Below are 16,953 nucleotides of genomic sequence, written 5' to 3' on the forward strand. Positions count from 1 at the left end.
CCTTTATGCCCCAGATAAACTCTAAGACAGCAGCTGCATTCTAGAAGGAAAACTTCAAGCAGCAGTCAGATGGCCCTTGGTAGTTGTCTGAGTAGTGGCCTAGCAGGAAGATAAACTTGGCCGGTGAACCCAGGGCTGTGGGAAGTGGGGCTGTGCTTAGTCATGGGTGCCCTTTTGTAGAAGAGTGTGGGTAGTTAACGCTGCCTGGTGGGGCTTCAACTTTAGCATTATAGGAAAAGAAAAAAATCCAAAAGGGGTGTCCTAGTCAGGGTTTCTATTGCTGTGATAAACACCATGACCAAAGCAAGCTGGGGAGGAAAGGGTTTGTTTGACTTGTGCTTCCACATCACAGTTCACTGTAGGAGGTCAGGACAGGAACTCACACAGGGTAGGAACCTGGAGGCAGGAGCTGACGCAGAGGCCATGGAGGTGTGCTGCTTACTGGCTTGCTCCTCATGGCTTGCTCAGCCTGCTTTCTTATAGAACCCAGGACCACCAGCCCAGGGATGGCACCACCCAACGTGGGCTGGGCCCTCTAGCATCGGTCATGGATTAAGAAAATGCCCTCCAGTCTGATCTTATTGAGGCGTTTTCTCAATTGAGGTTCCCTCTCAAGTAATTCTAGCCTGTGTCAGGTTGCCATGAACCTAGCCAGCAAAGAAGGTATTTTAGAATTCCTTTGGTTGAAGAATTGAAAGCAAGGGAGGGAGGGAAAAGAAACTGACACAAACATAAGATAGTGTTTATTAGCTGTGAATCCAAAATGTCTGCTAGTAGGAGCACAGTTAGACCTGGAGGCCCTGAGGATCAATCAGGGCTCTTCCCTTTCCCTTAGCTTGGCTCCATGTTGGTGTTTTGCTAGGTGGGTTTTTATCTTCATAGTGGCCACTGGAAACTCTAGGACATTAATTTAGAGAAAGGGGTGGAGGCTACCTTTTCATGGAGTTCCAACCTGTGTCCTGGGATCTAGCCTCCTTTCCCATTCCTGAATGAATCCTTATGGTGGGGATGGGACAGAGTGGTGTAATTTGCCAACCTGGGGTATGAGTCCCACTCAGAGGAAGGGCAAGTGAGTTATTAGCACACTTAACTAGGGAATGGGGAAGGGGAAACCACTGGTTCCCAAAGGAACCCCAGGGGGGAACCCGGAGAGTAGATGGTGTCACAGCCTCACATCTGAGCTTGTTTAGCTGGAATAATATGTCCAAAGAAGTAAATAACTATTTCTGCTAAAGGCTAGAGAGAGAGAAAAAATAGAAATAAACAAGGCAGGAGAGATGTCAGGAAAGGACGGTTTTTCAGGAATGCTAGGGATCAGAGTTTTATACAGCAAACCCATTTCCCCACTGTTCATGACCAAGTCACATCTCTACTCCTGAAGGACACTGACTCACTGGATCTGAGTGTGAGCCCCTGGGTAAGAGCAGCTGTAGTGAAGGTTTGCAGGTCACCAGTGATCTGAGCGGCTGGGGTTGCAGCTGCCACGAGCCATTTCACTGTTCTTTGAGGTTTTTCCAGAATCTAGAAGCTATTTCCTTTCTCTTTCTTAGTAAAGAATTCATTTATATTTCCTTAACCCACAGATATATTTCTTAAGCTAGAATATTCTCTGATTCTACCTGGCACTCCCAAAGACTTCTCCATCAGTTTACACAGTAGAGTGGACTGTATTTCTCTTCCTGTCACAGCCTGAAACTCCATATGAGCAAAGCTTCTGCTCACATGAGGTGTGAGCCCACATGCAGAGGCTTCCCAGGCTCCTTGGAAACAGGGGTGGTGGGGACGATAGACAAGAGGGTAGGTAGACAGGTGCAGCCCCCAGCAGGTGCAGTGAAGACCGTGGGTAGGTGTGAGATGTAAATGAGGGGAGACTCACAACCTATACTGTAGAAAATAATCTGCAGACATTCCTGAAGATAGTCAGGTTAAACAATAGAATGGCAAACTAAATGAAAATAATTATAGGTCCTCGAGTGTTGCTTATGCCGACTCCCTCCCCATCCTCTCTATACATTTCTGGGATTTCTATCACGATTATTTTTGAGCCATTGTGGCTGCTGCCACCACCACCGCCACCACCTTCTCTTCCTCCCCTCCTCTTTCCTTATCTCCTCTTTCTCCTTTTTTTTCCCTCTCTTCCTTTTCTTTATGGCTTTGAAACAGTCTCACTTTGCAGCCCAGGCTGCTTTGGAATCTGCTCTATGCAGCCCAGACCAGCCTCAAAACTTGTGGTCCTTTTGAATGCTGTGACGACAGGCACAAACCACATCTGACGCTCCAGCCGTTTTTACTCATTCATTCATAGACTCACTGAGCAAATAGCTATTGAATGCCTACTGTGTGCTGGCCCATTTCTAGGCATTGGGGATACAGTGGGGAATAAAAAAAAAAAAAAAAATCCTTGACTTTATGCAGTTTGCATTCTGAGGAGAAGAACAGACAATCCATAAGGGATTGTGTGAGCTAAACAGCAATGCTGTGTTCTAAGAAGAGTATAAGGCAGGCAAGAAGGGGCAAGTGACAGTGGGAAAAGTCTGCTACTTTATATTCCAAAGCGGGATGTGAGCTAGGAGTTGGGGAACAAGCTGGCAATCCAGGACAGCCAGGACTGTTATACAGAGAAACCCTGTCTCAAAAAACAAAACACACACACACACACACACACACACACACACACACACACACACACACACGTAAAAAACAAACAACAACAACAAAGTCCCAAAACAACTAATTGCTCAGGACAAGTGAGTGAAGGATGGTGTGTTCAAAAAGGCCTCCTTGGTTCTTGGATCATGGAGAGAGGGTGGGACAAGAGGAAGAGTAGGCAGTGAGGGGATGAGGCTTCCTATGCAGAGGAAAAGGGAAGGGGAGGGGTGGCTCAGCAATTAAGAGCCCCGAGGAAAAGGGAAACCATTGACAGCTTGGGGCAGAAGAATGAAGGGGCCTGATGTGGGTTGTTTTTTTTTTCCTTTCTTTCTTTCTTTCTTTTGTTTTTGTTTTTGTTTTTGTTTTTTTAAGACAGGGTTTCTCTGTGTAGTTTTGGTGCCTGCTCTGGATCTCGCTCTGTAGACCAGGCTGGCCTCTAACTCACAGAGATCCACCTGGCTCTGCCTCCCGAGTGCTGGGATTAAAGGTGTGTGCCACCACGCCTAGCCTGATGTGTATTTTTAAAAAGTTGTTCCCCGTTGCAATAAGGAGTAAAGGTAGAAGCCAGCAGAGCAATTAGAAGGTTGCCGAGAAAAGCAGACCTGGCATTGAGGACCAGAGAGGTTAAGGTAAACGCAGGGAGACTTCTGAAACCATCTCCTCCTTTATTTGTAGCTTTCTTTTTCCTGGCTGCAGGAAGAGTGCACACCCTTCCTTTAGAAGGGGACAGCTTTCCTCCCTGAGCAGTAGAATTCCCATGGTTTGGAGACCAGCAGCCTTTACTCTCCAAGGCCATCTCTCCCTTCACTGCCTCCCTGCTGAGGTTGAATGTGGAGCCGGGCTCAGACGTGATAGCACTCTTGTTGGGTACATACTGTAAGGCCTGACGTGGATAGGGGAAGGGATCCATGAAATCAGCTGGAAGCTGCCATCTAATACCTGTCATGCACAGAAGGCTTTGAAAATGTTTCCTTAGGAAAAATGCTCTCACAATTACAATTTTGTAAGAGAAGTCACACTGTAATGAAGAGCTATAGCAAAGGCATGGAGTACTACTGTGCTTTGGGCTGATGTTCACAGAACATTTCTGTTCATCAAACTCTAGAGTCTAGAGTCTAGAATCTGGAGAATTCCTCATTCCTTGCCGATGTGCAAATCCAGCCATGACATCTAGTGATCTAGCCTGTACTGCATTTGCCCATAGCCCTGAGATCATAGAATGTCAGTGGCAGTACATGAGAGCCCTGGCTAGAATTAGCAAATCTGAGGATTGAACTCCAGTCACTACCTTCTACGTACAAGGGTCATCTGTCCAGAGAGCAGTGTGGCCTTACGAGTGACAGCTGGGTTTGGAGTGTCTTTATATGGCTGGTGAAATGGTTCAGAGAGTAAAGGTGCCTGATGGCTGGAGTTCTGTAGCCAGGATGCAGGAGGGTGAAGGACAGAACCGGCTCTTAAACTCCTCCTCTGATCTGCACACACACACACACACACACACACACACACACACACACACAAATAAATGTAAAAATCAATAAATCTTTGTGTTCACCCATCATGATATCTAGACTTACTTGCCTTTCTGTCCTAAATAATGAATTCTTCCTCTCTGTTTTGAACCCCAGGGGTGGCCCTTCTCTCAGATGTGTACCCTGAAGAAATCTTGGTTGACCTGTTGGCCAAATACGATAGTGGTGAAGACAAGCACACGCCAGAGACCAGAATGAAAGTTGGGGAGGTCCTGATGCGAGTTGTCAGAGCATTAGGTGAGTTCTTGGTTTGTTTTTATTTTTTATTCCATCCCTCTGAAACACAGCAGTGTGGTTTTAAAATCTCTGTGCACTGGAAGGCTCATTCTACTAGTAGGTGAGAGCAGATCAGGGGTGGTGACCAACTGTTTGGGGATTGAGCATGCGTTCAGCAAGTAAACCCATGAGAAGATTGTTCATTTTCCTATAGCTGCTTAGTTTCCCTCCCCAAGAGCTGTTTTCCTGGGGTCTGTACGGTTGGAATGGGCTCTTATTATGCAAGCCAGGCTGGCCCTGAGATACACTGTCCCGTGCAGGCAGGCCTCCATTTCATAATCGACTGCCTCAGCCTCTAGGATTATAGGTACACTCCTCCATGCCCAACAAATCCTTTAAACAAGTTGCTGTTAAATCCATGATGTATATGAAACTGGGCTTCAGACACCTTCAGCAGCTTGTCCGGGGTTCCTTCGCCAGTGACTGGTGGTGCTAAGAACTGACCACCAACTTGAAGAAGGTGCTCTCTGCCTGTAAGCTGAGTTGTGATTGTTGCATGGCTGTGGATGTGGGTTTCCTGGATTCAAATGCTGAGCTGCGTCTGGCTAGTTGAGTGACCGTGGGAATATCTCCTCTTCTTGGTGCTTCAGTGTCCACACGTATAGAGGACATTCCTACGACATGTGATGTCGTGATGTGAATAACGAAAGTAAAGGGAAGCGATGGGCCTAGTGGTGCAGGCCTGTGATCCCAGCTCCTTAGGAGGCTGAGGTGGAGGATCACAGTTCAGGTCCTGCCTGGTTTACAGAATGCATTCACGAACAACCTGGGCAACTTAGTGAGACCCTGTCTCAAAAGTTAAAAGAGGGATGGGGGGTGTAGCTCAGCGGTAGAGTGCTGGCCTAAACTGTGTGAGGACCTGGGTTCAATCCCAACACTGCAAAAACAGAAACATAAAGGGGGGACTGGAGAGGTAGCTCAGACCACATCAGGCAGCCAGGTCATTTCCTGGGGTGAGCGTGGAGGTAAGGATAAAGGATGGGCTGAGTAGGGAGAGGGCTCCACTCCTCTTCACACGATTGTCCGATTGTCCGTTAACCTCGCTTCCCAGGCAGCCCTGCATTTCAAGGCACATCCCATGGATTCTTACACCTCTCTCTCTGCAGCTCACTCTTCCTAGTTTCTAGCCTCAATCACAGTCATAGCTTTTGTTTGCTTGTTTGGGTTTTTTGAGACTCCCCCTATGTATAGCCCTTTCTGCCTTGGATCTCACTCTGTAGCCCAGGCTGGCCTCGAACTCACAGTGATACACCTGCCTCTGCCTCCCGAGTGCTGGGGTTAGAGACGTGCACCACTGCTCTTGGCCAGTCATGGCTTTAGCTGTCTCGTTCACATCATGGGGCAGCATCCATAATCTGAAAATTCGAATTCCCAAACGGTCCAAAGTCTCAACTTTTTGTGTACTTGTTATGATGTCATAACTGGAAAATTCCACACTACGAAACTTGGTTTTAGTCAAAAAAATTTTTTAAATAAAATTACTTTCAGTTTATGCATACAAATGGAACACAAAACAGAAATGAATTTTGTGTTTATACCTATACATATTCCAATACTACAAAGTTTAGAAAATTACAAAAATCTGAAAGGCTCTGGTCCTCAGCTTCTCGGATGGGGTGCAGTCACGTGTGCCAGTGTGCTGGGTGCATAGAGGAAATGACTTCACGTCCTTTAAAGGGAAAGAGGGCCTACTCAGGGAACGCCAGCGTGATGAAGCTTGCCTGTGCACACCCCAGCTGCAGTGCCTGGGCCTTGCTCCTTCCCACCCTCCTGTGCGCAGAGGCCGTGGCGGGGAAGGCGCTTGGGTTCAGTACAGTGCCACCTGCTCTTGGCCTCGTCCCTGGCTCCTAGCTCTACGAGGTGGTGGTGGGAAATCAACAGGAGTTCATTTCTCTTTCTGTTTTTAAAACTTGGGCTGGATGTGGTGAGCTCAAGACCAGTATGGTCCCAATATTAAGTTCTAGGCTAGCCAGGGCCACATAGTGAGACCCTATCTCCAAAATCAAAAGCAAAGCAAACAAAAACAAGACAAAACAAAAACCCTCAAGGTATTCTGTATAATCAGCAGCGTTTATAGTGCACTGATGTCAAGAGTGTAATTTTATGGCACTCAGTGCACTGACGGCTATTCAAATCAGAAACGCCCAGTAACCCCAAAAGCTTCTTCTGCCCTTTCTAGTCTGTGCCCACCCCAAGATAAGCAGTCTTCTGGATTTTTTATCATTTTCAGTTTACTTTGATTGTTCTTGAGCCTCATTCTGATGTTATTAAATCTGCCTGTTTCTAGTAAGCTGGGAGAGCCAGACACTTGTGAATTTAGATTAAATCTGGAAGTGCAAACATACTTTCTAAGCTGTGCTATGCACTGCATTTCCCTCTTGCTATGATTAAGGGGCACACGGTTGTCAGGTCATCTCACTCTTAGTGATGCCGAGCCTGATTCTGGTCTTTCCAATGGGCCCTATTTGTTATAAACCTGTTGACTGCCATGGATTTAGTAATCATGGATAACCTTACCTAGATACATTGTTTCATAGGGGCTATGTTTTTTGTTTGTTTGTTTTTTGGCAATTTTTTATTACTTCTTTTATTTTTTGAGATTATAATTACACCATTTCCCCTTCCCTTTTCTCCCTTTAAACCCTCCCATATACCCCTTTGCTCTCTTTCAAATTCATGACCTCTTCTTTCCATTAATTGTTGTTGCATGCATTTGTGTGTGTGTGTGTGTGTGTGTGTGTATATATATATATATATATGTATACATATATACTCCTAACCATATCCGTCTCGGTCTGTGTACTGTTACTGGTGTGCGTGTTTTCAGGGCTGACCCTTGGGCATTGGAGGACCAGTCGGTGCGCTCCCCCTGGGGAAGACCGTTTCTCGCACTCTGCCGCAGCCCTGTGCTGCCTGGAGTTCTTTGTGTAGGGTTGCGGCCTGCGATCTTTCCCTGTCCAGTTTAGCACGTCTGTTGTTCTTGTTCAGCTCATGTCTAAGAAGTCATGTCGGTGAGACTTTATGGGTATAGCTTTTTTTAGGCAAGTCCTCCTCTGTAGCCCAGACTGGCCTCAAACTGCTCAGCCTCTCAAATGTTAGGATTATAAATGTATAGCATCACACCAAGACAGGATTTCATTTTTTTTTTATCTTTAAATTTTTTATTTATTTATTTATTTATTTACCTTTTTTATTTTGTTTTTTTGAGACAGGTTTTCTCTGTATAGACTTGGCTGTCCTGGAACTCACTCTGTAGATCAGGCTAGCTTCAAACTTAGAGTGATCCACCTGCCTCTGCCTCCTGAGTGCTAGGATTAAAGGTGTTTGCCATCATTGCCCATCTAGGATTTCTGTTTGTTTGTTTGTTTGTTTGTTTGTTTGTTTGTTTGTTTATCAAGACAGGGTTTCTCTATGTAGTTTTGCAGCCTGTCCTGGAACTCGCTTTGTAGACCAGGCTGGCCTCAAACTCACAGAGATCCGCCTGCTTCTGCCTCCTGAGTGCTGGGATTAAAGACATGCGCCACCACTGCCTGATGGATTTCATTTTAAAAGGGTTTATTTTTATTGTTTTTAATTTTTTGTGTGTGAGAGAGTGTAGGTGCTTTGGAGAGTAGAGGCATTGGATCCCCTGACCCTGGAGTCACAGGCGGTTGTAAGGCACCTGACGTGAGTGCTGGGGACTGGACCCAGGGCCTCTGGGAGAGCAGTATGTCCTCCTAACTGGTGAGCCATCTCTCCAGCCCTACTGTTTCATGCTCTAAATCTGTGCATTTAAAGATCTTGAATTAATGATGTTTATATTGTAGCTAGTTTCTTCTTCTGTTGTTAATATTTTAGTTTGTTTCTGATCCAGTGTTTCTGAAACAGAATTGTGGGGTTATTTTTTGTTTGTTTGGTGTAGGTAAATCTGTCTTTCCCTTTATGACTTCTCTCTTATATAGATGTCTCCCAAACCGTGACTATTTAAATATGAATGTATGTATCTTTATCTCTTCCTTTTGATGTAGAGAGCATTATGGTAGAATTTTGGCTTAGTCTGTCTTTTTAAAGGAACTATTTAATTTCTTTTTAACTTTTAGAAATGTAATCTTAACACATTGTTAAGTTACCAATCATCCCAAATGTTTTTCCATCTGTTTCCTCTTGTGTGGTCCAGTGTTGATACTGACAATAACCTGTGGGCTATTATGCACCATTGCATTAAAAAGAAAAAAAAAAAAAAAACCTAGGAAAATGTAAGACATTAAACAGGGTGTGGTGACACTCGCTGTAATCCTGGCGCTGAGAAGGTAAATGGGGATCTGGAGATCCAGGCTATCCTCCATTGCATAGTGAATTCGAGGCCAGCCTGGACTTCATGAGACCCTGCCTCAAAAAATAACAACCAGCCAACCACTGTATGCAACACTCATTCTCTAGTTGCTCACAGCTGTGTAAATTCTGGGGGCATCTTTGCATGAATGACATACCCCTAACCGTCTGCCTCTCAACCTAGGAGGTCCTTCTGGTCCCCCAAGTAAAATAAATGCCAACCTGTCTCACAGCCTAAGTTGCGTTTCCAGTTATTAGGCTTAATTACTCTTTCATAAAAAAGTGTTCATCCCTGGGGGCTAGAGAAACGGCTTAGCAGATAGAAGCATGTACTGCTCATCCCAAGACCGGGGTTTGGTTCCTCGCAGCCGTATCAGGCAGCTCACAACTGCCTGTAAGCTCAGCTCCGGGGAGAGCTGATGCCTCTGGCCGGCAGAAGCACCTGCACTTCTGTCGTCTGTGCACGTGCACACGAACACACACACACACACACACACACACACACACAGAGAGAGAGAGAGAGAGAGAGAGAGAGAGAGAGAGAGAGAGAGAGAGAGAGAGAGAGAGAAACAATTTTAAAAATAAGTCTTTTTAGAAATTATTAATTTCTTTCTATAAACATCTATGAATTCTCTTACATGCGAGAATTTCTTACACAGCAGGTTTCATCTGTTTCCTACCAATCATGTTAGCACCTTTTCCCTTTTGATGTGGGTTGTGAGGGTCAAAGCCGTGGCCTGTGCGTGCCAGGCAAGGGCTTCCCTGTGGAGTTACACCTCACATGTTGAAAGGCTGGCTTCCTGCTCCCTGCTTTTAGAGCCTGTGGCCTCCTTTGAAGGAACTGTAGCTGTGCTTCAGCCTGTCTTCCTTGCCCATCTTTGATGGACCGTAAGGTGAACTACTAAAGACTCCTGTGTTGGGGGGATATTTTGTGTACTTGACAAACATTTATTTCTCCTGTTAAGGAATATGTGAAAATAATGGTTGTTTTTTATTGTTGTTGTTTGGTTTGGTTTGGTTGAGTTTTTGGGTTTGATGCTAGGGATTAAACCCAGGACCTCACACAAGCTAAGTACACACTTGACAACTGAATTATATTCATTACCCCAAAGTTGCCCTTTTTGGTTGGTTGGTTGGTCTTTCTAGACAGTGTTTCTCTGTGTAACAGAATCTGCTGTCTTGGAACTCTGTAGACCACTTGAAGATGCTTTATATTTGTATTTTGTTGTTGCTGTTGTTTGTTTACTTTTTTGTTTTTTGAGACAGCTTTCCTTGTGTAGCCTTTAGTGTCCTGGAACTCACTCTGTAGACCAGGCTGGCCTCCAATTCACAGAGATCCTCCTTCCTCTGCCTCCCAAGTGCTAGGACTAAAGGCATGTGCCACCATCGCCTGGCTGCTTTTTATTTGTATATAGCTCCTGTTTAAAGGTTGGGTCAGAAATCTTTGATGGGTCAGAAAACTATTAACAGTCTTGCCTATGGTGACATTCAACCACTCTGAATTTGAATTTAGTTTTTGTCAAGTTTGGAACCACAAATTCCACATTGCCTGTCCTTTCTAATAATGTTCAAAATTCTTTATCTTGAATATCTTCCCCGCCCACTTCATCTTGGGAATGAAGGCATCATAGTTCAGTTCAAAGACATTTACTGAGATGACTTTGGAGGGTTGTACCTGTCCTTAGAACTGAGAACCCTGAAGCAGGGGCGTCAGGAGTTCAAGGCCAGCCTGTGCTACATAGCAAGATCTTGGGGGTGGGGAACAGGGAGGGAGGGAGAGAGACAGAGAGACAGACAGATATGCAAACTCAAACATTTACTGAGTAGCCACCCAATGGTAGCTCTGTGGGCAGCCGGAGGTTGGAGCAGGGAGCTTCTAGTCCAGCTAGAGGTGACAGTAAGGTGGGGGAGACCTGCCCCGGCCTGTGGGGACACCGAGGACACTGTCTTGTTTGCCCTCTCTTTCTTGAGAGGTAGGGGAATGTGGCAGCGTGTACCAGAGACAAGTGTGTGTTGTTGTTGTTCTGTTTGTTTGTTTCTTCTTTTGTTTTTAGCACAGCATAGCTGGTTGGTCTGGGAACATAACTTTAGTATGGTAGTTCAGAGAGTTTCCCCCTCACAGCAGAGGCTTAAACCTGGTCATTTATAGATTTCGGCTGTAATAAACCATAGTTAAAGATTAGAATTCACTTGGTTTTGTTTGTTTTTGTTCTTTTGGCTTTTCCTTGTTCTTTTTTTCTTTTTTGAGACAAGATCTCAAAACCTCACAACCAAGGTTGGCTTCAAGCTCACTATGTAGCCAAGGCAGGCTTTGAATGTCTTATCCTTCTGCCTCTACCTCCCAAGATCTGGGATTACAGACTTGCACTCAACACACTTGGTTTTAGAACTCATGTTTTTGGGGTTGAGGAGTTCAGTGACTAGAAGTTCTTGCCACACATGTTTGAGGACCCCAGTTTCATTTCCAGAACCCACATAAAATCAGATGCACTGGTGTGTCTGTAATGGTGGTACTTCCACAGTAAGATGGGAGTGGAAACAGGAACATGCCTGGCAGCTCACAGCCCAGCCGCTTGCCTTACTCAGTGGTAAGCAAGATACCCTTTCTCCAACAAGATGGAGGATGAGGACTGGTTGTTATGATATATTCGCGGGGCACCCTGAGGGTATCTCTCGTGTGCAGGGAAACATCCTGGCATGCTGGGCAGATGCAGCGATGGGCTGGCGGGCGACCCACGCCATGTGAGCATGGTGGCAGGGCAGCAGTGAGCACTCATTCATGACCCAGACGCTGCATCTGTGCAGAAATGCTTTGTTATAATAGAGAGATGAAGAGAAAGATAGGAAAGAGGGAGAGAAGAGAGAAGGATAAATTTAAGAAGTGAGACAGCTTTCCAGATACCTAGCTAGCAATTTCAAGTCTCTCCGTGGTCTTTGGGGGGCAGAAGCCCAAAGGCAGCACTTGCTCAGCTGATAGGCCCAGAAGATCTGACAGATTTTGTTTTTTCTGTGGAGTAGAAATTTGGGGAGACTGACTCCTTGATTTTGCAGTAGGGGGCACTCGGTCCTCCATTGATCCTCTTGTTCACAGTCTGGACAGGATCTCAGCTTCTCGCTGCGTGGCCAGCCTTGCCATGAGCTTCCGGGTGGAAGTTCTTCTGTGGCCATCCATCTTCTTGAGGAGACACAGGATGCTGCCAGGAGCCGACATGTCTCTCTGTCATCAAAAGCTTTTATATTAAATGCCGTATTCTTAGATCTCTAAAGGTGTTTGAGGACTGGGCGAACAAAATCTGTTAAATGTATATATATAACTTTGAAAGTATATATATATAACTTTAGGAGCATATATATAAATTAAATCTGAATATACAGGTTTCCCATTTGGTTACAGCTCAGTGAAGTCAGCAAGGACAAGGAGGCCTACATTCTTAAGCCTGAGTAGATCCTTGAGCAAGGAGAGACATTCTCTAACCATTGGCAGTGACATCTGAATCCACCACCATTTTTAATGCCCTGTAGCTGTAGTTCTGATGCCTAAGTACAGCCAGACTACAGCCCTGAATGACTTATGTAGAAATAATTATTTCTTTTTGTTGTTGTTGTTTTGTTTTTCAAGACAGGGTTTCTCTGTGTAGCTTTGCACCTTTCCTGGATCTCACTCTGTAGACCAGGCTGGCCTCGAACTCACAGAGATCCACCTGGCTCTGCCTCCCGAGTACTGGGATTAAAGGTGTGCGCCACCACCACCTGGCATTTTTTTTTTTTTTTTGGTTTGAAATAATTATTTTTTAAGCTGTCTCGAGAAGGCAAAGAAGAGTGATGGGGAGAGATCTGAAGGCCAAATGGGAACAGGAGAAAAGGGGCTGTGAGTCAGGGTATGACCCAACTCTGAGAAAAGGAGCCTCTGAGAAAAAGACCCTCTTGGTGGGCTCTATGCCAGAGGTTCCATCCTTAACCTAGCCCTCCAGCCTGTCCTGGGAACAGGGAGCACAGGACTCTCAGGAACTATGGGGGTCCAGCCCCTCGATAGTCCCCTCCCAGGGTCTGGGAAGAATCTACAGCCAGCTGATAATTAATCTTTGATGAAAAGAAATGAATCTATGTACACGAAATTCCTTAGTCAATACATTTTATTATTCTGTCAGTTTTCTCTCTACAAGCTTATACTCTGCTCTCATTTTTAGCTCCTTTCTTGCCCAATTTCTCTTTACATTTATCTGTTGTCCTCTCCAGGTTTTATCTTAATTCCTTCATCTAGTTCTTTCCCATATCAGCTCCTCTTTCATCTCCTTCTCTCTCATCTTGTTCTTCCCCATCTGGCTCTTCCTCATCTTCCTTCTCATTCCTGTAGTCCTCTCTTCTAACCCTTCAATCTAGTTCTTCCCCATCTCAATTTGTTCCTTTCAAGTTCTTACCCATCTAGTTCTTCCATTCTCTTTTCTCCATCCAGTGCCCTGGAAGTCCCAGTCTAAGAAGGGAGGGGGCGAGCTGAATTGTGTAAAGCTATTACTTAACGTCCACCTGACCTAGGTGGTGTCTCCTTGTGGAATTAAGTAAGGAGACTTGCATGTGAGCTGTTATCATGTTAGTCCTTGAAAGTGGCTAAGGGAGATATCTGATTCCAGAGAAAGCCTTTCCTGAGGCTGTTCTCCAAATACCTGGAATGTGTAAGTCCAGAGAGTGACCAGTCCACACTGTTAGTCCTTCTTAGGGAAAAGTCAATTGGGAAAACTATGAAGGCACACATGATTTTCATAACAGAAGACAGCTGATATATAACAAGCCAAATAACACCAGAAACTCCTTGGAATTTGGCTTCCTCTGGAGGAATCCCCTGATCCCTCCAGGTAGTGACTTTGCCATAACCAGTTGAGGTCTTATGATATTCCTGTGGCCCGCAGCACAGAACGACATATTCTCCATAGCTGCTTCAGGCTGAAATGGGGCACAGGTGGTCAGCACTCTGGCTAGTTAAAGGTAAGGAGGGAATCCAGGCATGTGGTCATCTGACCTAGCCGCAGAGAAAGAAATGATTGTGTTTGGCTGGGCTGGTCCACATCACACAGACAAGTCTCTGCTGGCATCTGTACCAGGGAAAGCGCTGTAGGTTGTGGTCCACGACTGCTGCTCCAATGTTTCTGCCAGCCTGCTGAAATACAGACGAGACACGAGAGTTAAAATTCATGAATTTATCTGGAGCCTTTTGGCCCATGGTCTTAGTGATTGGGAAAGGGAGACCAGGAGGGAGAGAAATACTACCCTCAGGAATAGACATATGAGGAAACTGATTTATCTGGAGCTAGCTTGACCTCTGTGAAGTGGATCCAATGGCTTCTTTGGACCCTCTGGGGCTTATATAAATTTTATTTTATAAAAGGAAATAAAGGTTTTAGATAAATTAGTATTATCAATCAGTACTGAAATCCATATTGTAGAAGAGCAGACAATGGGTATCTGCAGAACAGCAGAAGTAGACTCATAACCCTTGAGTCCTAGCAGAATTACAGATTTGCATTAAGACGTATGTATAAACTGGTATTTATATCCTGAATCATTTCCTAAAAACTGCTCCCAAGGAAAGGTTCAAGATCTCTCAAATGTCTTCTTGCAGTATCAAAACTAAAGTACATGGCATTTTAAAAAGATTTAAAATCTCTTAAGCATTACTATTGCGACATTATCCTGACATAGGAGCATGCTGCCCCTGCCCACAACTGAGTCAGGCAATGAAATGGGCTGGCAAGTTGGCTATATCGACAGCATGTGGGGAGGATGGGTCTCTAGACACCGCCTGCTCAAGCCTGAGAGCGGCCGCTGAGGAACACTAGGCCCATAAAACAATGCACGGAGCAAGGCAATTTCCTGACCTTTTCCCTGTACAGAAAGCCTGAGCGCTGGATCCCCTGCCCATACTCTAGCCATGGACAGGGGAGTGACTTTTTGCCCTTAGTATAGATGGCGGTGAGGCCATATGACCTGTCTGTTTTGACCTTATTTAAGATGGTGGCTTGACCACCTGATTGCCCTTATTTAAGATGACACTGCCTGACTACATGATCATCCCTATCAAATATAGCACCTGACCACGTGTTCATGTGGGTTTTTTTTTTTCAAAATAAAATAAGGAACAGATAAATTGAAGCATTTAAAAGTCAGAAAGAAATATAGATGACCATAGCAATCATACATTCCATTCACACATAGGAAATAGACTTTGTGGAATAAAGACGGAGAAAGGTATTGTAACTTTTATAGTTAATGAATTAGAGCTCGGAGGCGGTGCTGTGGAGGGGACCAGGAAACAGAGTAGCAGTGTAGCTGGGCGGGAGGGAGAGAGACGCCCCAGGCTGCAGTATGGTGTGAGCAGCCACAGAGGAACAATCCCAAGCCATAGGTCTGCGCAGTGGTGGGGGGAGGGGGCCATAGGCGCATTTCCCACCGTGAGGTATACAGCCCAGCAGACTGACCTCCCGTGTCCCAGAGGGTCAGCGAGGGCTCACGAACAAATGGCGCAAGATAGCCAGTGGGCTGTCGTAACAAAGGCTATGGGCCGTGGAATTGAGTGGGCACAGGCCGGCTCCATATGCCATCGAATAGGGATGGGGGCCCAAGGGCTTAAAGCCTGAAAGACACATGGTGCCGGCACCACAATTGAGAGACGAGCGAATCCTCAGTTGTGGAAAAATGGCCAAAAGGTAGGCTTTATGACTATGCTGGTGTTGGATGGAGTGTTGAAGGTTCCAGGGCTCCTAGTGTGTCTCAGACTGCCAGCCAGCAGCAGAAATGCGGCAGGAGGACCTCTGTCGAGTCACTGACATCAATGTTATGATATGTGCACGGGGACCCCCGAGGGTATCCCAGGAGTGCAGGGAAACGGGGCAGCATGGCGGGGGGGGGGGGGGGGCAGCAGCGGATGGTCATTCATGACTTCATGACCCAGATGTTCCATTCATGGGGAGATGGTTCATTATAATAGAGAGACGAAGAGAAAGATAGGGAAGAGGAGAGAGAGGAAGGGGGGGGCTAGGGTGCATACCTCGTGGGGAGAGAGAGAGGAAGGGGAGGGATTTTTCCTCAAAATGAGGCTTTTATGTCAGGATGCAGGGCAGCGCCAAGGGGCGGGTCAGAATATTAAGACTGACCCCAAAGGTTGTCCTGTGACCTCAACACAGGTACCATGACATACGCGCCCCTACACACACACACTCACAGACACATAAGAAACATACATACAGAGACACACAGACACACTCATAGACATACATGCACATATATATGTGCACACACACACCCTGCCAAGTATGATCTGGTCAGCATGGTTGTGACTCAGCTCCCTAAGTGTTTATACTAATATAATTTGGGAACATTAATGTGGTCAGAGCTAAAGGCTGAAGCCTAGACTAATTTATTATTTATTTTAAAATGTATAAATAGACCTTTCCCATCCTCTAATTACATAGCAACACATGGTCATTTCAAGTCATTTTGAAAATATCTGAAAGTATGAAAAAGAAAACTCATCCATCATTGCCAACTAGAAGTAACCGCTCTTGGTTTAAAATTCTATTGAAATTGTACTTTCGTAATAGATGCTAAGGACTGGACCTAGGGCTTCTTGTATGCATGAGCTAGGGTACCAGCCATCAGGTCAGCTTTTAATGATTTCTTTTCTCAGAATTATATTCATATGTATATTTTTGTTTTCATTTAACATTATTCATGAGTACTTTTCCTTTTTAATTTTTATTTAGTCTGTGATGTATCTGTGTGTGTGTGTGTGTGTGTGTGTGTGTGTGTGTGTGTAGAGGACAGCGTGCAGTAGCCCATTATCTTCTTTCAGCATGTAGGTCTCAGGGTTGTCAGGCTTAGTGGCAAACACCTTTACTTTGGCGTCGTCATGACGGCCTGTTTTCTTTCTTCCTTCCTGGCTTGCTTTCTCTCACTCTCCTTTTTTAGTGTTGCCCAGGCTAGCCTTGAACTCTTGGGCTCAAGCTATCCACTTCTTAGGCTACAGATGTGTGCTAGTTCATGAGTATCTTTTTATGTCATTACTTTCCTGAAAATACAGTGATTAACATTGTATTATAATCAATAACCTCAATGGACTGTGATTTTATTTCCTTATCTTAGGGAGAAATTCTCTAATTAGGCTGTTGCCAGTTTCCTTCTGATTACAAGGAGAACG

The 16,953-nt window shown here is 45.2% G+C and overlaps 1 protein-coding gene across 2 annotated transcripts in view; it reads left to right on the plus strand.

Annotated features, from left to right (window-relative positions):
* Positions 1-16,953, plus strand: part of Tango6 (transport and golgi organization 6 homolog) — a 174,433-nt gene that overhangs the window by 95,563 nt on the left and 61,917 nt on the right. For both annotated transcript variants that reach the window (XM_042277630.2, XM_042277631.2), the window contains exon 15: positions 4,275-4,415. In XM_042277630.2, coding sequence (XP_042133564.2) covers positions 4,275-4,415 — 141 coding nt within the window. The remainder of the gene's footprint in view (positions 1-4,274; positions 4,416-16,953) is intronic.

Source organism: Peromyscus maniculatus, chromosome 5, assembly GCF_049852395.1.
Source record: "Peromyscus maniculatus bairdii isolate BWxNUB_F1_BW_parent chromosome 5, HU_Pman_BW_mat_3.1, whole genome shotgun sequence".
NCBI lineage: Eukaryota > Metazoa > Chordata > Mammalia > Rodentia > Cricetidae > Peromyscus > Peromyscus maniculatus.